The 22,020-nt window shown below is 36.1% G+C and overlaps 1 protein-coding gene across 3 annotated transcripts in view; it reads left to right on the forward strand.

The window, feature by feature from the left end:
- Window positions 1–22,020, forward strand: part of DDX10 (DEAD-box helicase 10) — a 287,937-nt gene that overhangs the window by 240,402 nt on the left and 25,515 nt on the right. For all 3 annotated transcript variants that reach the window (XM_089915515.1, XM_022561609.3, XM_022561610.3), the window contains one exon: window positions 10,805–10,941. In XM_089915515.1, coding sequence (XP_089771641.1) covers window positions 10,805–10,941 — 137 coding nt within the window. The remainder of the gene's footprint in view (window positions 1–10,804; window positions 10,942–22,020) is intronic.

A 22,020-nucleotide genomic window follows, 5' to 3' on the forward strand; every position in this document is an offset into this window, starting at 1 on the left:
ACTACTGGAGTAGATTTATCTCCGACAGATCTACTTATCTTAGCAGTGGCTTATTAGTTTTTTTAAATGAAAACTCAATTCTTTGGTTGCCAAAGTGTCATGGGGGAAATAACAAAAGTTAATAGGATTCAAAATGTAGAACATTTTGGAAAATGGTGTTTTGCTCATTTAGGCATACTCTTTTGTAAAATACTTTGTCATTACAAGAAATAAAACTTCCAATAAAGGACAACTATGTGACTTTTCAATTAAGTAGTGATTGTGGAATTTTAAAGGAACTTGGGAGCAATTTATAACTCATTTCCATTTTTGAAGAAGAAAAGACTTTTGTTTACTGCTGTAAAGAATATTGAATGGTTGCTGTCTTCCTTTTTTTTTTTTTTTAGTGGAAATTTCTTATCCTATATAGAAACTTTGTAGAATTTTGGATTTATAGTTGGCATTTATGCTCTGGCCTACAATTCAGATCATGACTATTTTGGTCAATTTCAAAATAAGAAAAAGATGGAATTTTAAGTAATTTGTAGTTTGTGTTTAGCGAGGTTTGGAATATATCCTCTGATTGACAGAGGCAAGCTTTGACCTGGGTATTTAAAAGAGTGCATACTGGGACCAATTTACTAACGCTTGAACAGTTAATTGGCTCTGTTTTAAGAGGTGTAAGAGTGCTTGTAATACACTTTCCAGAGTGTTAGATGCCATCATTGAGTTGTTTTTCTATGCATTGTTTTATTAGTCCTGTTGTATCATATCACTAAATCAGTATTCAGCTAAACCCAAACGTCACCATTATGGAATAAATTTCTAGGAGACAGAAATAAACTGAAAATATTCAAAAATATTTTAATTAGTATGATAACATTATTATTAAAAAGTGAAGGGGAAATCAGGCTATTACAATTTAGCATTATGGTGGAGGAACAGTAATTTCTCAGCTCTGTCAGCTGCTCTTGGGTTTACTGTTCTGCACATTTACCTTAGTAGGTAGATGCTCATTTTCAGCAGGCACATTTAATAATAACATTAATCTTTTTGTGCTCATAACTCATAAAAAACATTTTCAATAATTTCTTCTGTAAGTTTGTACCTGGGATTTATAGCTTGGGTAAATCTCAGAAATCAGTCTCTCTTTAACTATCGAAAATGGTTGGCTGTATATAGCAATCAGAATTTTTTTATCTTCCCAGTGCTTTCTTAGAAAGTTGTTTTGAAGCTTTATTAGTGAGAACAGAATGTATTTTGAATACCTCATTTTTCTGTAAAATTTTCTTTTCTTCACAGTCTTTATATTCTTTGTCAGGATCAGAAATAGTTTATCATGAATTTTGGAATTTTCCCTCCTTGTGAAATTTTGAGGTGTCAAAGTTGACATTCTGCTTTTAATTCATACAATATGAGGAGGTTCCTTTTTAAAAATCCAAAGTGGGGGCTTCCCTGGTGGCGCAGTGGTTAAGAATCCGCCTGCCAATGCAGGGGACACGGGTTCAAGCCCTGGTCCGGGAAGATCCCACATGCCGCAGAGCAATGAAGCCCGTGCGCCACAACTACTGAGCCTGCGCTCTAGAGCCTGCGAACCACAACTACGGAAGCCCATGTGCCTAGAGCCCGTGCTCCGCAACAAGAGAAGCCACCACAGTGAGAAGCCTGCGCACCGCAATGAGGAGTAGTCCCCGCTCGCCACAACTAGAGAAAGCCTGCGCGCAGCAACGAAGACCCACCACAGCCAAAAATAAATAAAATAAAATAAAAAAATAAACTTTTAAAAAATCATAAAAAAAAATCCTAAGTGGAATTAAATAACTAAAATTTAAATACAATTCTTAAAGCTTATTTCTATGAATGCTATATGGTAAGCAGAAAGGCAATAAAGATAATTCTCTATATTTAGACTGAATTGATTTCCTCACTAACAAACACTGACTGACCAGCAAGAATGCCCATTCACTCCTTAATCCATTACATGCAATGTGGCTTCCACCTCTACTCCTTAGTAGAGTGGTTGAAATTGTCTCATTCCCTTTTACTTTATAAACATTTAAGGTCTTTGGCCTAACAAAATTTACTGTGGCACTAAGGGATGATCCTTTACTTTCTGTATAGTACAAGGAAATAATCTATTCTCCTTCACTTCACATCAGCCCTCCTCTCCATTTCTCAGAGATGTTCTGGAGTTATATAGCTTTGTTTTTAATTTTAATACAGCTTCAAGAGTGTTACCCTTTTTTTTTTTCTTTTTAAGAATCATTTATTGTTTAGTTAATGTTGTAATTTATAGCAGCGGTCCCCAACCTTTTTGGCACCAGGGACCGGTTTCACGGAAGACAGTTTTTCCACAGGGTAGGGGAGGGAATGGTTCAGGGGGTAATGCGAGCAATGGGGAGCGGCCAATGAAGCTTTCCTTGCTCTCCCACCGCTCACCTCCTGCTGTGCAGCCTAGTTCCTAACAGGCCACGGACCACCACCAGTCCACCAACCAGGGGTTGGGGACCCCTGATTTATAGAGTTTGCTTAATCGGTGTTTTGTTTTGTTTTGTTTTTTGATGTGGACCATTTTAAAAGTCTTTATTGAATTTGTTACAGTATTGCTTCTGTTTTATGTTTTTGGTTTTTTGGCTGCAAGCCATGTGGGATCTTAGCTCCCCGACCAGGGATCAAACCTGCATGCCCTTCATTGGAAGGTGAAGCCTAAACCACTGGACTGCCAGAGAAGTCCCAGTTAACACTTCTTATTGAGACATTTTATGCTCATTCAATTTTAACATTAGAATTTCATTTTTGTTTTTGCTTTTGCTGTAGTTGTGAATGCTCTCAGAAAGAAAAAGAGATAAGGGAAATATAGCATGTGTAGAAGCATATTTAAGCATATGTTTATACCTCTTTTAGAGAAAAAATGAGGTATACAAGTTATATTCTGTTGCCTGTCTACCAGAGGAATTTTATACAATATTCTAAAGTTTTAAACTTCTCAGAAGTAAGACCCTAACTCATTCATTTTTGCATACCCATTATGGGCTAAATGTACTAAGCACTCAGCAAATGATTATTAATTCAACTTGAAGGGAGTGCTTGAGGTTTCTATATTTTTTGAATGAAATTCAAATTCATGTAATGGTCATGAATTTGATCATACATAAGTCCATATGTATAGAAATAACTAGATTCTTTGTGTATGTATAAACCCTCAGTGTGTATACAGACTCTTACATGAAGTTTTCTTGCATGATTCTCTAGAGGGAATTTTAAACATAACTTATTTGTTATTTTATAGGCGTATTGCACATTTCATTTGTCTTTACTGACTACTCATTTGTTTTCCCATTAAGGTGCTGATTGCATATTTTCAAAGCATCTGCAATTAATTAAAATCTTTACAAGCTTCCTTAAACCTAAATACTGTAAATTTTATACTTGAGAAATCTGAGATGGAAATTAAGTGGTTGACAGTTATTAATAAAAATCTTATGATCAGATCTAAATTTCATGTGATCGGATTTCTAGTGTTAAACCCTTATCAATAATAAGTACTTATATATTTTTTATACTCAGTATTTAATAAATAATAAATATTTCATAGTATTGTATTCCACTTTAATATTTTCACATTAAATATCTATTTATCAAATATTTGAGAACCTGCTCTGTGCTTTATGACTACAGTAGTGAGCAATGTTAAAAAATGTTTAAAGAAGATAGTTTAGGTGATACAAACTTTAACATTTCATGAAGTGGACAGTTTCCTTTTGGAGAACTGCAAAATGGGGCAAAAGGCAGGAGGCTTTTATAGGATAAAGAATAAAGAACAAAGAAGAGAAAAATTGAAGATATCTGATTGATTGGGGCCAGATTAATCAACCTTGTTTGGAGTGAGAAGACCCAGAGTTGGCTTGGCTTTTGGGGATTCGCTGACAGGACATACAGCATTTCTGGTCAAGTGGACATTTGTAGGGACACGGAAGTTGTCTAAGTTTTGGTTTGCTGATGTGGCACCCCAGGCAGGAGCAGCTCCATCTTAGCCCTAGAAATCTATTTCAGTAATGATAACAGGACCTGGCCTCTACTTTCATGAAACTTACTGCCTAGGAAAGGATGCAGACATTAAACAAAAATGAATTCACTCTAGGTATAGCACTGAAGAGAAATCTACAGGATGTTTTACTAAGGGAGTGATGTTTAGAAATGTTTAATCTGAGACCTGATTACTTGAAGTTAACCAGGTTTGGTATAATAAGAATATATATTTCGTCTTTGTCCCTGGTTCCTGACAATGAAGTCAGAGGTTTTAACCCATGGAATTTCCTGAGTGATGGAAGTGTTTCATTGTTCATAAGAAGCCCCTGTTCAACACAGTTGAATTTATGCTAATGAGGTGACCAGGGTGGGATGTCTAGATAGCTTCAGGGTGGGGACTGGTCACCAGAAAGACTAAGCGTGTGATTAGCCCCATCCCCCTTCCTGGGAGGAGGTTGGGCCTGGAAATTGAGTTATAAGAACTCTTGAACAGCAAGATTCTGAGACCTTCCAGATTGGTGAATGTGTTGATGTGCTGGGAAGGCGACCCTCCTGTAGAAGACATGGAAGCTCTGCACCCCATCCCCACTGCATACCTCATCCTGTGCATCTCTTCCATCTGGCTGTTCCTAAGTTATACCCTTTAAATAAATAAACTGGTAATCATAAGTAAAGCACTTTCCTGAGTTCTAGAGAATTATCAAACCTGAGGAGGGGGTCGTGAGAATCCCTGAATTTGTTGTCGGCCAGGTAGAATGGCAAGTAGCTTCGTGACTGCATTTTGCAGCTGGCATCTGAAGTATGGAGTCTTGTGGGACTGAGCCCTTTACCCCTGGGGTCTGTGCTAACTCTGCATAGTGTCGGAATTAAACTGAATTGATAGACACTCATTTGACTTTGAAGACTTAGTGTTGAAGAGAAACCACATGTTTGGTGTCAGAAAACACTACAAACCAGGCAAAAGGAAGTAGAAGAAGATTCCAGTAGAGAAGTAGCAGTAATGCAGACTCTGAGGTGGGAAGGGGCTTGACTTGTTCCAGAATCTTGAAAGTGTGGCTTCAAAGCTTGTAAGCAGGTGATAGACATGATCAGATTTGAAACTTATTAAAAAAAATTCTAATGACAACACAGAGAATTGGAGTGATCAGAAGAAGAATGGTTGCAGGGAGACTCATTAGGAAGGTGGTACAGTATTCCACACAACAGAGAAGAGAGGCTTGGGAGCAAAGGTCATGAAAGTGGGGATGGTCACATACAAGGTGACACAGAAAGCACCCCCATATGTTTTATGAAGCTTATAAAATATTATTGATTCTGAATAAATAATTGTACAAGTAGCAAATTCAAAGCTTTAATGGTGAAAGTTGAGATTCAGGATGATGTAGAAGACCTAGCATATGTACATATTTGTGTGACCTTGTTAAGCTATTTAGTCATCTGGCTCACATTTTCTCAATTTTGAAAATGGGAACAATAATTCTTTTTCTTCCTACTTCATAGAGTTTGAAGATGAAGTAAGATAATGTATGTGAGAGCACTTCATAAATTTGTTGTAGAAGAATGCTACTTCTCATCTGTATTTCTTCTCATCATCAAAACTGAAAGCAAAATAAAAGCTAGTTGGGTTACATTTCTTTTTTGGATATTTTCATCTGCCCTACTTAATAACTGAGTCTTCCAAGTGTGTATTTTAAGAAGAGTATTCCTATTTTAGGTGAAATATTTTTCTCAGAGGTTCTGAAACTGTATTTCAGGAACAGCCAGTTCATAGAGGTGACCCTGATCTCTTAGTGTGTATGAACTACTTTTTTTTTTTTTAATTTCTCAGAGCCTTGAGACAGGAGTGCGGGTGTGACCATAGGGCTGGGAGGGTAGAGAAAAATGAGAGAATGATTGGTCAGTGAGGGAGGAGTGGTTTCATCTTCCAATCTGGAAGTACCTGAAGAGAAAGAGGCATGTTGACAGCCAGGAGCCATAAATTGAAGGCTGCATTCTGCCAGATGTTAAGCATTTAGCAGGGCTAGTGGAGTCAATTCATTCGTTAGTGACTGCTCTGCAGAAATAGAAGAACATGGCTTTCATTTTAGTGCTTATGTGGATAACTATCCTAGAACAGTTCATTTTATCATCAGGGCAGGGACTCTGTCTTATTCACTGCTATATCCCCAGTACCTCGTAGTATGTCTGTCACATGTCTCCTTAATAAAAACTTATTGAAGGAAGGCATTTTTGTAAAGCATCTTCATAATACTTATTAAACTTTCTTAGACCATGTTTATCATGTACAACTATGCTTATGAACATAATGATTCTCTGAAATGTACCATATACCCATGTAGTCCACAGAGTCTAGTTGGTTCTCCCTCCTTGACATCTTTCATACCTGTTCCCCACTTCCATCTCCACTGCCACTTCCTTCATTGAATCCCTTTCCTCTGGATTATTGTAGTTTTTAAACTGATATCCTACCTTCAAATCTTATACCCTCCAACGACCCTTCCCATTGCTGCCAGGGTGCAGCATCTGTAAGATACAAGTTCAGTCTTCTGCTAAAATACTTAAATGGTTCCCTTTTACTTAGAGCAGTGAGTTTCCAGCCATGATGTTCTAACACACTGATATGTCACAATCATTTGGAAGGTGACAGGTAGTATTTGGAAGGTGATAGGTACCTCATAGTATTTGTGCTGTCCCTCATGAAAATGAGTCCAGAGAGAGAGAAAAGTGAGGATGGTGCCATATTTATAATTAGCTTTTAAATGGTTCATGAAATCACAAGGATAGAGAGAGACAGAGCAGCTAAAATGTCCAATGTCCATTTTCTTTACCACCTTACCTAACTAGAAAGAGCATACTTCCAACCTAGACCTTGCCAGAACGATAAACTCAGTACTTTTCTCCAGAATGTTTTCATTATGGCAATACCCTCTTTACTTAGTGATTTTTATTTATGCTTTGTGTTTGTTGTAGATGATAGTGTTTTTTAAATTTTTTAATAGATTAAAGGCATTAATAGAGGCACATTGTACTTTTTAATACAGATATTGTACATTTTTATAGTTATATGTTTCTAACCCTTCAAAGAATGAACTAAAAGACAAAAAAGCTCAATATGAAAATGTCTTTCTCCATCATCTCTACAGTTTTAGTAGGTTGAAATTGTGTTTCTGAAAGGAGTGATTGCCAACTTAAATTTGTTTGTCATTGTCATGAATTGAGGAGTATAATGCAGCACAGACAATATGGTATGGCATCAACAGTGGGATCATCTTACAGATCAGGAAATAGCCAAGACCTGAATGTTGTCAGTTACAAGAAAGTCATAGTAATACAAATCCAGATAATGTTTTATCCATTTAAAAGTAAGTTTTCATCATTTTGAATTTGTATTTTCCTTCAAATAGATAAACATGTACAGTGGAATATTGAGTTAAGGTGTTTATACTAACTCACTTTCTAATTTATTTTGTATTGTACTTATTTTGTGAAGGCTACTTGCTTTATAGTAAATGTTAAAGGAGCATATTAAATGATTCTAGGTGTTAAAATACAATTAATTCAAGTATTCTGCTTGACATATCAGAGTACAGATCTCAGAGCCAACAGAGCAACTGGAGATTAGGGGAAAACCCAAGAAGCAAGGAAATCACAGAGAGGGGAGCCCAACTCTGCCTAAATCCTTGGCTGAGTGTCACATTTCACAGGCTGAGGGAAGACTCATAGGAAACCAGGCTAAAAAAACAGCAGTTGGAAGCCATAAGAACAAAACAGAGATGAGATATAAGTAGCTGAGTACCATGGGTTAGAGAGAATTTGCAGTTTGAATCCAGGCAAGGTAATTGTCTATTAGAATAGAAATCTAATAATCCTCAGAAAAACCTAACAGAATTAAGTTTTTCTATAATATATTATCTAAAGTATCTAGTTTTCTACAAAAATATGAAACATGTAGTGAAGCAGGAAATTGTGATCCATGGCCAAGAAAAAGTAGTCAATAGAAACTCTTGTTAGCCCAGATTTGAATTTATCATAGATTTCAATGTAGCTATTTTAAGTATGTTAAAAGAATTAAAGGAAAATATAGGTATATAAATAAACAGATAGGTAGCCTCCCCAGAGCAATGGAAACTATATTTAAACAAGACAAAAACAAATGTGGTATTAGACCTGCCTGAAAGCACAATTACTGTAAAATTTTTGCCAGGCAGGCTGAAAAACCGTTTGGAATTGTCAGAAGAAAGCAACAGCAAACCCGAGGACCCAGTAGAAATAACCCTGTGCAAAGAACAGAAAGAAAAAAGATTGCAGAAAAATGAACAAAACTAAGAGAACTGTGAAGTAGTCCATTATACATGTTCTTGCAATCATGGAAGGAATGGTAAGAAAGAGGCATAAAAATATTTGAAGAAATCATAGCCAGACACTTCCCAAATTTACTGAAAAGCATTGATAGATCCAAGAAGCTTGCAGATCCCCAAGAAAGACAAATACAAAGAAAACCATTCTTAGGCACATCATAGTCTAACTGCTATATGATAAAGAGAAAATTTTGAAATCAGCCAGAGGAAAACAACACTTATTGCTACACTTCAAAGAAAAAACTGAAATTATTTCTCGCTGATGAAAAAATTCAAGCTTCTAAGAAAAAATCAGAATTTTAGAAAACTTATATCCACCAGTAGCTTCCCAATACTTTGAAAGACATTTAAAATGATATTGACCATGATATTAAGAAATATGATTTTAAAAAATATTGTATAATGAAATGTGTTAATATTTGAAGATCCATATAAAGAAGATATGCATAATTTAGTGAACCAGTATTTTCCACATGACTGGTGCACAGTGTTGTGAAATCATTCACTGGTAAAAGATCCATTCAAAGTGCAAAGTAGACCAATGGATTTTAATGTAACAGAGTACAGAAGGTTCATTGATAATGGCTTCAGATTCCACATTGTAACTACTTTTTAAGAAACTTCCACTCATCAGTGTTTATTGTAGTATCAAAGGAGAGTAACTGCACTTCTCTAAAAAGGCTGGTAAATTACTTTTCCCTTTCCCAACTACCTATCTCTGAGAGACTGGATTTTCTTCGTATGTTTCAACCAGAACAATGTATTGAATGCAGAAGCAGATATGAGCATCAAGATATCTTCTTCTGAGCCAGACATTAAAGAAATTTGTAAAAATGTAAAACAGAGCCCTTTTGTTTTGGAAATAGTAGCTATTTTCATAAAAACACTATTTATGTTACCATATATGTTAATATATAATAATGTAGTGTTTATTATTACTTTTAAATTAATGAACTTTTAAAAATTCTAAGTTTCAACTTCTAATACATTAAATGGCAATAGATATAATCCACCTTAACAGGAGCTCTTTGGAGTCCTTTATATATTTAAATGTATAGGTGTCCTGGGACCAAAAAAGCTTGAGAATTACTTTGGTAATTCTCTGGCTCCACCTTTAGATAACAGATTCCTTTGAGAGCACCAGACTGGAAAACTGGAAATACCTTGTAGCTTGGGAGATTAGTGTTCTTCGGTATATGATGACATTCAATTTTTGTTGACATCCTTGATTATTTTCAAATGGACCGTATAGTAGTATGCTGTTGAGTTGTACTGCTTACTGCCTCTGATGGCAGCTTTTTCTTCTTCCCTTCTGATATTTGTTTCCAGACCTTTTATTTTTAGCAGGGAATTTTACCAAGAAAGCAATAAAGGACTTTTGCAGTAGTGACTAATCCTTATTTTCTTTACTTCTTCCTTCTTTGGCTATGTTTAGAGGTTATCAAGGGAGAGCTGTACAAAGAGTGTAAGCAGACTTCAGTAGAGGGCTGCACAGTCAATTGCTATGCTATGCTGAGTTGTTATTCAGTTTCTAGGAAACAGCATTAATCATTTGAAATCAAAGAATCATTGAAGTTTGTCTCATATGGTGTGAAAAAGAATTATAAAGTGGGTAACTAAGAGAAATTCATCCAGAATTGTTTTTTAGTCCTGCTTACTGCTTATAATCTGTTAAATGCGTGTGACAATGTTTGTTTGTATTTCTTATCTACCAGGTGACAAAACCAATCTGCCAGAAATAAACTTATTATAAGGGATGTTCATTACATAAATGTGTAGTAAATTTATTTTAACATTGCATTACTTTGTTCTCACAAAACAAAAGTAAAAAAGCCTAAACACCTACCTACTTGCATGAAACTGGATAGTTCCCAACTTTCTGTATCTTGGTATTCTATCTTGTTTTTTAATTGTTCTTAGTGACTTTGTACTTAATTCGAATTTAGAAGGCCCTTCACTATTAATGAGCTAATACAGATCTGATTGTTGTTTTAAGATTTATTGCGGTCAAAAAATTATCAGACAGATATTTCTGTACTCTCTCGTCTGGCCTCTTACATTTTTACCTAATATTTTTGGTAGTTTTGAAACTTGCATAGTGGACAAGAGCACTAAAACAAATTTATTTTACACTTTATTTCTTTGATAGTTGAGTTACATGGAAGTAATTAAACTGTCAAATTTGTCCCATATTGTGTTTAAGGGACTTAATAGTGATTTACTTTTTGAACCATATTTTGTTTTACTTTTGAAATGACATGGGTTTTCTTTCACAGTGCAAATGATTATGGTTCTGAAAGTCACATAGAGGCTTTTGCCAGAATAAAAGGCTTCTAATTTGAGGATCTCAGTTAGGGATATTTATTTGGGGCTAGAAATAAGACCTGATTATTTATGAGCTGTTTTCTTAAACGACAATTTCCCTTGCCTTTTCTTAGGCTAAAGTTGAAGAAGAAGCCTTTCTGGATTGGAGTGATGATGATAATGATGGATTTGATCCAAGCACACTTCCAGATCCAGATAAGTACAGAAGCTCCGAAGAATCAGATAATGAAGATATGGAAAACAAAATTAGGTATGTTTCTACCGTTGGTGGCATTAAGAATATGGGTCTTCTCCTTTTAATAACTCCAAAAGATGTGTGGAGACAAACATCTCATGCTCTTCTCGTCATTTTAGGGGCCCTTCTACTGTTTCTGTTAATTCCTGTTAACAGATATATGGGTGATATGAGAGTTGTATCTTTTTCTTGGTCTATTCTCTTCTTGTCTCTCTCTTTCTGAATCTTTTATGCTTAAGTATTTGATGCACTAGGGTATATTTAGTGCAAACAGAGGTAAGATTTTATTTTGATTCACTGTTGAGATTGTTGTTAAAAATTATTTCTGAATTTTTTAAAAGGGCAGTTATACTTTCACATTCTTTGATGTAAAATTAAGTAAGAAACACATAAAATAATGGAAAACTCGTACATAAACAGCCTTTGACAAATTCTCTCAAATTAGAATCTGTTCATTTTAATGTGGACTTACTTGCTGCCATGCCAAAAATAGATGAAATGTAATGAATTGAATGACTTGCTCAGCACTTGTTTTCAGAGTACTATGTATTAGATTAAATTGAGATTCTGTTGATTTAAAAGTTGAGAATATTGAACTGCATGGTTCATGACTGAACTAAATCAATGAGCCTATTTAGGCACAAGGGGGAGGTACTAATGATGGATGAAGTTAATATGGTTGAAAGGGAGAGGAAGCTTGTTGGAACCCCTAAAGTTGCTAGTCTGAAAAGTTTGGAGTTGAAAAAATAGGCCACAGAGAGCTATAATCCAATTTTAACTAAGAGCATTATGAAAAGGTCTCAAAAAGATTATCCCCTTAAGGGAAAAATGCTATAGAGAGATCATTTCAGAGTTACTCTTTATTTTAATATTGTGCTCATTTAAACATAGTATTATTTTATAGTAGTGAAAATGACTTATCCAAAATGCAGTCTTCCCATGTGATGCCAGAAACTTGAGACATTTGCTATTGGACAACTAGGTAATGGACATAATAGCTTTACTACCACAAGAAGCACCACAGGTGAAAATAATTTATTAGGATTTAGAAAAAATATTTAAATGATAAGGGTTAAATAATTTAGGTCCAGGGCATAATTCTAATCTTTAGAAATTGACCTCTAAGAGTAAATATGCATATTCTACTTCAGAAAATACACATGTCCAGACCTTGATAAGCTGTCAGTATGGTTGTTTGTTGCCCTTTTTATTCTTATATAAATGTCCCTGTTTCAGAGTAGTTTATGGGATCTCCATTTTGATAGCTGTGACCCAACTTAACACGTATAACTTTATATCATTAACTTCTAAATGCTCTGTGTAATTTTACTTTCTGAAGGGAACTTTAATTGGTTCTTACAGTTTGTTATTTGGCCATATTTTCCACATCTGTCTAACATACCTTTAAAACATAGAGCCAACCTTTGAAATCACTGGTAAGATGTCAGCAGTCTTTCTGTATCTGATTCATAAGGATTTTTGTCTAACATTTTTCATGATAGTTTCTGGGTCATCCTTAATCTATGTACAGCAGACATTTCATTTCATTCTTTTGGCATCTCTTACCCTCATAGTGACATTTCCCTACTACCACGTAGTTAATATGACTTGTTCTCAAATAGTTTCACGTTTCATCCTCTTAATGAGCTTGTAAATGCTTTGTAGCTAGAAAATCTGTCTTTTTATACCAATACTTTCAGCTCCAGCCTTTACTCATCTCCCCAGCATTAATGTCATAGGCACAGAAAAAGGCCCTAAAATACTTGTATTGATTAATAGATTTATGAAGGAGATTTATAGAGTAAAAGAGAGAAGCATAATGATAAGCAACTATATAATTGGTCCTAATAGCTTAAATGATACCAGAGATGACAGAATAGATGGTTGGAGAACTGGAAGCATCCAAGTTCCGGTAGTGTAATGGTGATGCACAAGATGGTAGTAATACCTTGAGAGATGCCAAAGCATCTTAACTCAGTGACAAGCGTTCAGATGGGAAATATTTAAGCATTACATGAAAATTAAAATAGTTTTAAGTTAAGACATAACTGATAACTATATTAGCAGAGATTGAAAGGAATTGATAAACTTGTCTTAGGCTGAAGAAAAATTATCTTGTTGTTGAAAAGAATATCAACAAGGGCTTTATTCCTTTAGTACATTTAGGGGCTTCCTAGCAGTTTTGTCTTTGTATGAGCACAGTGATTATCTAGTCCAACCCCCTCCTCTTATAGATGAAAAAGCCACAGCTTCGAGGGATAAAATCATTTGTCTGTGATCACAATACAAGTTAGGGACAGGTCAGTGTGATCTGCCTGAATCAAATTGAACCTCTGGTTCTAATACTCCAGACAAGTTGGAATTACTATGGCATTAGGAGAGGTAGCTCAGGAAAACTACCTCAAGACAAATTTAATGTTATTTGGCTGAAGAACTGATCCATGGACTAACCATAGGATAGATTTGACTGGACCATGGTTTCCCTACCTCAGCATTATTGGCATTCTGGCCCAGATGATTTTTTGTTTTGGAGAGTTTGAGGTGGTTGTAGACTGTTTAGCATCATCCTCTACCACTAGCACCTCCCCAGTTGGGATAACCAGAAGTATCTTCAGACATTGCCAGGTATCCTTTGGGGAGCAAAATCTCTCACAGTTGAGAACCAATGGACTAGACCCAGGATGGCAGAATGTATTACTAGTGCTTAATTGCCCCATCCCTCATCCAGGATAGGCTTTGTCTGTATTCCTTTCCATTTAGTCCTAGCAGTCCTTCTCAAACAGGGTTCATCAATCAATCGGGATTGGTACGCAAGATAAAACCTGTTTTCCATTCCTGGACTAGAAGGTAGGATTTAGGGTAAGTTAACAAGTAATAGTCTACATGTGAAATTTCTATTTATACTCTAATTTTCCCTTCTCTCTTGAAATTACCTCAGTGGCAATGAATAAAGATATATGTAAACTAAAACCACATTGTTTTGGATAAGAAGAGGCATTCACAAGTAAATTCATGTACACTAGAATTTTGACTGTAGTAATTACTTCTGCTGTGTATAATAATAGCGCCAATTCTTTCTTCCTATATTGTACCAGTTCTGCTACATCTTTTTTTCTTTGCCTCTCATGGATATGACCGAATGCTAAGATTTTGTGATGTTAGCTTTAGAGGATCCTCCTGGCTTGTTCACAGGTTTTATTTGGTGCACTGTTTCTGGCTTCTGCTCAATAATTGTAGGACAGCTAGTGTTCCAGCCTCTTGGTCATCCTCACTCTGCCAGTAGGTTATTCTCTGGATATTAATTTAGCATTTTCAGATATGAGTTTGTATAGGACTTGGTTATGCCAATTAGAAAGTGGCTATTAGTCCCAAACTAACTAGTATGAGCTAATTTCTTTGAACGTTTCCTTTCTATGTCTCTTTTTCCTTCACTTTGGTGACACCCGTAGATATTCAGCACAGTTAACACATTTGTCTCTCTACATGGAAAGACACTTAGTCAGTAGGAAATAGGCAAAGGAGAGCCAGATTTAGTGGAGAATGACTGAACTTGGGGTCAGTAATTCCTCCTCAGGGAGGTCTGATAGGATTTTAAAGAGTTTGTACCTCTGTCCTCCTCCTCAGCTCAGTATATAGCCACAGTGGAATTTAAACCCTCCTTAACCCTCTGTAGAATTATCAGAATTGTCATCTCTAACACTGAGATTCAAAAGAGATTCTCATATATAAGATCCAACTTCTTTAAGTTAGCATGACAAAAAGAGATACCTTGCTTATAATATGGTCCCAGGGACAATGAAAATTATATGACCCTGAGTTCCTTTTAAGGAACTTTAAGAATGCTGCCATTAATAGCTCCATTTATCCTTAGAAACAGAGCTATGAAATAGGGGGAGTGGGTAATCTACCCATCGTACAGAAGGAGTGTTAGCTGGTTAGTCAGCAGCAGATGCCTGAATTCCATTGGAAGCTCTAAGCTTTTGTGCGCTATTTTTGAAAGTAGGTATAGAAGGGAGAGCTTGCTTTGATGCTCTCTGCTTTCTTTTCTCATCTTCTTCCATCTTACAAATTGGTCCATGCTGTGTTTTACTCTGTGGTTTTCATTTCTGATTCCTTCTACGGAACTAACATAGGTAGAGTTAATACAAGATATTGGGATTTGTTGTTATTATTATTGTTATTAAAATAGACAGAAAATTTAGTAGGAAACCTAGCTCTTTGTTGCAGTGGACTTTGTGACATCAGAGAATTCACTGGTCTGCAGGGAACTACACAGAATCATGTGTTCTTGTCTCCAGTGAGTTTTGATATAGACTTTCATACCTTTTGAGGACATAAGACCTCAAATATTGCATGTAATTATCTTTGTGCTCATAAGTGATTTTTCATTTCTTAATCTCCCAAATAGTCCATATAGTAGAGTTATACTGCTTTCACAATAAACATATTTGACTAGCTTCTATATGTGATGCCAAGAGCTGGAGAAGCAACTTTCTGCATTATTTAAATCACATTCTGATTATTTAAGAGTTAAAAAATATCTACTTGATCTGTAGTCTCTGGCTTCTTGTCACATTTCCTCCATCCATTCTTTCAACTAAGAATTTTTTTAGTACCTATCCTGTGCCAGGCATAGTGCAGGTACAGAGGATAAAACATTAAGCAAGAAAAATACCCTTCCTACTTTCACAGAACTTTTAGTTCAGTGGAGGTTACAGATGGATAAACAAGCAATTACAAAACAACATGGTGGTTAAGTACTGTGATTTGTGCACTCGGGAGGTGATGGGGAGAGGGATGGATGAGCACGAAAGTGATGGGCCTAACACTTGGGCTTGGCAAACCAGAAACAGCTTCCTGAAGGGAGTGATGGCTAAGCTAAACCTGAAGTAAGTTTAAGTTGTAAGAGAGCAGGGAGAAGGGTAAATTGCCCTTCTAAAGAATATGGCCTTTGAAGTGAGACAAGTGTCTAACCATATTCCAGTTACACTCTTCTTTCAATAAAAGTGTTCCTTTTAGCTGTGCCTCACAAGCTGAGAGAGATTTGGTCCTGAACATGTAATCTAAGATTAATTTTTGTATATCTAGTAGCATTCATTATGTTTGGATTATGGCCATCTTCATGTGAATTGCTAATGATGTGAAAATTTGTGAAGTATTGAATATGATGAAAAAGAAGCAACTGGATGTTCCAGATATTCATTATCCAGTCAAATTAAGTTTTTAATATTTATCATCTTAACCTTTTTCAAGCAAAAAAGGGAAAGAAAAAGGTTGTGGTTAGACTGTTACTGAGTTATATCAATCTTTTCTTCACAGAACATGGTCTCTGAGTAAGATTGCTTTATAAAGAATTGTTATATGGTGGGGTATTTGGTAGATTATTCTAGGTGGTATAAGACCACTCACGTGTAATTTGTACTGAGACTGTTGGCATAATTTAGACATGAAAAGCTCTATATGGATTGGTACCTTTTCCTGTACAGGGTAAATTTTCACATCTAATATAATTAGCTGTTCTTTTTGCCTAGCCTGACACAGCTCTGAATCAAAAGGCTGATCAAGGATTTTTGTCTGGTTTTCCATTTGTTTGGGGGTTTTGTTTTGTTTTAAAAATCTGTTTTATACTAGTTTTCTGTTTTTGAATGAACTTGCCCATGTATCATGTATCTCTTACATGAAGGAGATGAACCACTTTAATCTGTATGGTTTCTCCTAGCATTCTGTGACAACTCTTCAGTAAATTTTGCCCAGCAACTACTCTTCTATGACTTTACAGTCAGCTTTGTAATACATGGAAGGCTTTTCACCTGGAAAAGAAATATGTATGCATTAAAGATAAATTTGGGGGGAAGGAAAATTCCCAGAAAGCATTTTCCTTTCTTAACTGGTTTTGGTTGGGGCTGAGTATGACACATTATGTATTTTATATTAATTGGTGGCATAGTTGGCACTAAATATAGGGGATGATTTTTTAAGGGGATTTTTTTTACTCAGAGTCTAGGTGATTGTTAAATAGGATTGGGTATAGTTTTCACTTACTTGAACCAGTGTTCATTGGTGAATCTAGTTGTGGGTGGTAGGTACGGAAAGAAGTTGGCTCAGGTCAGTGATATATTGACTTTATTGTGTGCCTGCCATTCTTTCCTTTTATTTTTTTTTAACTTCAGGAGATTATCTCTGATTCCAATATGCCTAGCAGCTTTCAAGAGTAAATCTCAATCACCTCTTCTTTGTGAAATACAAAGTTCATGACCTATCGAAGTTCATAGAGCTTTTATCAGCACTTAACATGAATTGTGAATAACAATAAGAGTTAATTTACTTGACTTTCTTTAAATTGTGTTCCTTTTGTCTTTCTCCCTTTTGCCATTGCCCTAAAACAAAACAAAAGCATATCCTGTGTGATGTGAAGCATGAATGGACAAACTTCCAAGGCAGATTGTTGGGGTAGCAGGGAGGCGGGAGTGGGGAAGGTGGGAGAGGAGTGGGAAGGCAGTATTATTTGTCTTGGGACTCTTAGGGGAAAGGTTGCTACCTATTGAGGAAGGAAGGCATTATTTTCTGGGGTGAGGGTTGGGATGGGGAAAACACATTTTGAGAAATTTGAGGTTTAGGAAGCTCTCAGCTTGACCTTACTTGCAGTCTCAGGTCTTGCCCTGTGCTTTCTACCCCTCTGTCATTTAGCCACCCATTGAATAACTGTCACTCAGTGACAGTGGTGGGTTTGTCATGTTTCAGAAATACTAGGATCTCTAAGAAGATGGATGAATGGCTCAGGATACTATGAGGCCAAGATGAACCACCTAGTAGGTTCACCTAGTAGATGAAACATCTAGTAGGGTTCTCTTGGCTGCTGCCCTGATTATGGTGCATGTTGACTTTGCTTTCACCGAAAAGACTGTTGAAAATGATACTTTTCAGGACCATCCTTGAGAATGACACCACCCTTTTTTTTTTTTACTTCACATTGCTTCATGTAGAATGCATTAATACCTAATGACTATATTACGTTATTTAGTTATGTCATAATTTCTTTATCCATTCCTCTTTTAGAATTTTAGGTCATACTCATGCTTAGTTGTTTGGTTTTGTTTTCTTTTGTTTTTGCTATTATAAGTAATTCTTTAATGGATAACTTTGTTGAACATTGGGTTTTCTCTCTCTTGAAATCATTTGAAGGACTAATGAAGAGTTAGTCTAAACTGTAAAACTTAATTTTGCCAGATAGCTAGAACACTGGGGACATGATTGGGTAGGTGATGATCTTGAATATTAAAAACTAATCAGTGAAAGTAGTTTGAGGAGAAAAGCTGTTGTGCTTTTGGGGAGCAGAAATATTTTACATACAGATTAGTAGCAAGAAAAATCCATAACATAAACCCAACTTGTATGAGTGTTTAAATATTTTTTTTAATCTGGGAGAAGAGAAATCATGTGTCTTCTAAATTGCTGCAGAGGAGAAGTTCTTAACCTGAACTCTATGGATGAACTTTAGGGGAATCTCAAACATCTTGAAATTGTATGCAAAATGATGGTTTGGGTGTGCATGTAGCAGACACTCCCGTGCCTTTATCTGGAAAAAGTGTCACGAATTTTCATCAGATTCTTAAGTGGGCTTATAAACCAAAAAAATAGAGATTGGGGGAGCCAGAACTTTTTCCCCATCCCAAATGATGTTTGTGTTTTTTAGAAGGAAACATGTACATGGATCAGTAGTGTGATTGCAGTCCCTTGTGTACTGTTGCCTTCTCACAGTCCCCAACCTTTTCGGATTATTAGAATTCTGATCAAAGAGGATATCATCTGCTCTTGCAGTTATGTTTGTAATGAATGCTGAGCCAGTCAATCTTTTCTTTGACTAAATTGTTTTTACAGATCCGTTTCTAGTACCGAGCAGCTAGAAAAGAGACATTAAGGACATGATACATTTTCAGTTCCATTTCTATATGCGATAGCCTTCACCATCAGAAGGGAACTGGGCAGATTTTATGGAATGTACTGCAGTAATTAATCTTCATTAGGACTGTTGCCATGGCCTTGTAAATGAAAATTTATGATGAGGGGAAAGTCTTTGGCACAACGTATTTGAATACCAGAGTGCCAGTACTTAAGGGTAGGTATAGAGATCTCTGAGAATTTTTTTAACGATCCCAAGGTCATTTATTATTAGCTTAAAATTCTTTAAGAAAAAGTCCAAGCTACATTTACTGATATGAATGCAAGAAGGAGAGTTTTATACAATAGGGGCACAAACTGGACATGCAGATGCTGAACTCTTGGTAGCTTTCCACACACAGTTTGGCAGCATGTTGTAAAAGGACACCCAAGGGTTTCTGTGTGAGTGAATACTCCGCTCTCCACCTCAGTCCTCAGCTTCCTTGCAGCTAGCTCAGCCTGCAATTTCACCTGATTTCTTTCCTTTGCATTCCAAAAAAGAATGAGAAAACAGCATGAGGTTGAAAGCTGCACAGACACTGTAGTAAAGGGAGTGTGCTTTCTTCCAGCAGCCCCTTGTCCTGGCATTTGTTAGGTTTCTGAACAGGCTTGTACGGTGATGTTGGTCCTCCATTTTATGATGTAGCACACACCAACTTGCACAGCCTTAATTGTGCATGAACAAAGGCAGCCAGTACAGAAGTAAGGAGCTCTAACATATGGCATCATGATGCTTTCTGGCTGCACAGTCTTCCAGGCTTACAGAATCCCTGGTGATTCTGGTTGCTATTTTGTAACTTAATTATTGGAACTGCTTGCCCCGGTGTCCTTGGAAGTTTAGTGCTCACTCCATTACACTGTGTTTCTATAAAGCCCTGCATATACCAGGGAAGAAGTCGAAAAGTTTTCCCAGCAAATCTTTTCTTCTATAGTGCCTTGGCCACAATCATATCAGACAGCACTTGGAACATTCTTGAGACTTGGAGTAGCAGTTCCAAATTCAGCACCCTTGTAGCCCAGGGAATGTGGTTTCCAGGTTACAGAGGACATTCTGATGTCTTGTATTGGAGTTTATTCACACATCATTTATTTAAAGTATGCTGTTTAACAATTAGTAGTCTTCCTATTCATGGCAGGTACTAATGGTTACATTCTTCATGTTGGAATGTCCCATCCCTTTCTACATCTGTTAAGACTGTTGACTAAAGCTTCCTAAGGGCCAGAGAGAGAATTTGTAAAAATCAAGCCAAATAAGACTTGGTAGTTTCCTCTACATGGAAAAATATTATATCAAGGAATTAGGCTCTCTCCTTTTGCCTTTCTGTATCAATACATAGGAATTTAAAGTATGTCTGTTCCTGGAAGAATAGTCTCAGATGCATCTGTACTATGGTTCTATGAACCCAGAGACTGAATGACTTGCCCACATGTACCACCACATATAGTTTGGGAATATGGATCTACATTCCATATCCTAAACTTGGCAACATGTGGAGAAGTAGGAGTTTTGTGAAATTAAGTCTGTTAGAACAAAGGCAGCCTACTTCGCCCTGCGGGATAATTGTGACTTTTGGAGTCAGATAGACAGACCTAAATTTAAATGTTACTTTCTTTTACAAGTTGTGGACCATGGACAAGTTAAGTTACTTAACCTCTCTGACCCTCAGTTTTCTTCATCAGTCTTTATCAGATGATAATTCTTACCTTGCAAGGTTACCATGAAGATCTAACTAGGGTAAAAAGAAAGCAGAGTATGATATGTAATAGAGTCATTAATATATGATAATCATTTTAATTACTAAAAACAAAACTGTAGCAGGAGTTTTTAAATGCGTATATACATTTACAAGAATAGAATTGAATGTCTTCTGGGATATGAACTTTCCTTCTTCCTCATCAAAATCATTCATTAAGCCTCAGATACACAACATGGCAGGCCCTATATTCAAAACAGTCTGCAAAACTATCCTACAGACTAGATTGATGTATGATATAATGAAAATAATGTCATTAACATATCCTATTCAATGTATGGATAAAGGGTCCATATTACCAAATTGGAATGTGGGAAATGTCTTCACTTGTCTGTTCTTCTTCCTCAGCGTTTCCATTATTCAGGAATTAAACACACTGAAAGTTTACCGTGTGCTTGGCATAGAGCAATAGAGATACTAGATCCCAGCCCTCATAAAGCTTATATTCCAGTGAGGGAATGTGAAGAGAAGAAATGGTGATAAAGGCCATGAAAGTGGTAAATGTAGGGTACCTAGAGAGGAATTGGGAGAGTTTGCTTTATATAAAGTGGTTAGGAAAAACTTCTCTGAAGTGAGACCTGAAGAATTATTGAAAGCCTTCTCTTTAGGAAAGAAGGAATCATTCATCCTAACATTCTAACCATGAATTGCTTGGACAATTATTAAACTTTAAATATTTGAATTAATATTTAATATTAAATAAATAATTATTTAATATTTAATTTAAATAGTTACCCTAATAGCAACTCTATATAATTATGTATATTCCTGCCAGAGGAGATTCCTCAGCTTTTTTTCATTCCATCATCCTTCAACCATGTGTCTATACTGACTATGATTCTGATTGGTTTCATGGAAGGTGATGAGGATAAGAAGCAGCTGCTATTCTAGTCCGTAAAGTGGAAACTCATTAGAAAGGTGTATGCCAGCATGAAGTTTATGAGAACAGGAGAGTGAAGTTAAGATGGACTGATTACTCCAGTTGAAGACTGGAAAGGTAATTCAGGTTGTGAGTTAAAGCACCATGTCATTCATTGGGGATAAGAGGAGAAAACTTGAATGTATTTTTATGCTTAATTATTTAGGTTATAATGCGTTGATGGTGTATCAACTCTTTTTGAATATATATACAGTGGAATATTACTCAGCCATAAAAAAGGAACGAAATTATGCCATTTGCAACAACATGGATAGACCTAGAGAGTATTATGCTTAGTGAAATAAGTCAGACAGAGAAAGAAGAAAACTGTATGTTATCACTTATATGTGGAATCTAAAAACGAAAACAAATGAATGTATATAAGAAAACAGAAACGGACCCAGATAAAGGAAACAAACTAATGGTTACCACTATTGGTTACCAGTGGGGAGAGGGCAGGGGGGAGGGTCAAGATAGGGGTTT

The sequence above is a fragment of the Delphinapterus leucas genome, chromosome 7 (assembly GCF_059928025.1).
Source record: "Delphinapterus leucas isolate spDelLeu-1000000601 "Yukka" chromosome 7, BTC_Dleu_Yukka2, whole genome shotgun sequence".
Taxonomy (NCBI): Eukaryota; Metazoa; Chordata; class Mammalia; order Artiodactyla; family Monodontidae; genus Delphinapterus; species Delphinapterus leucas.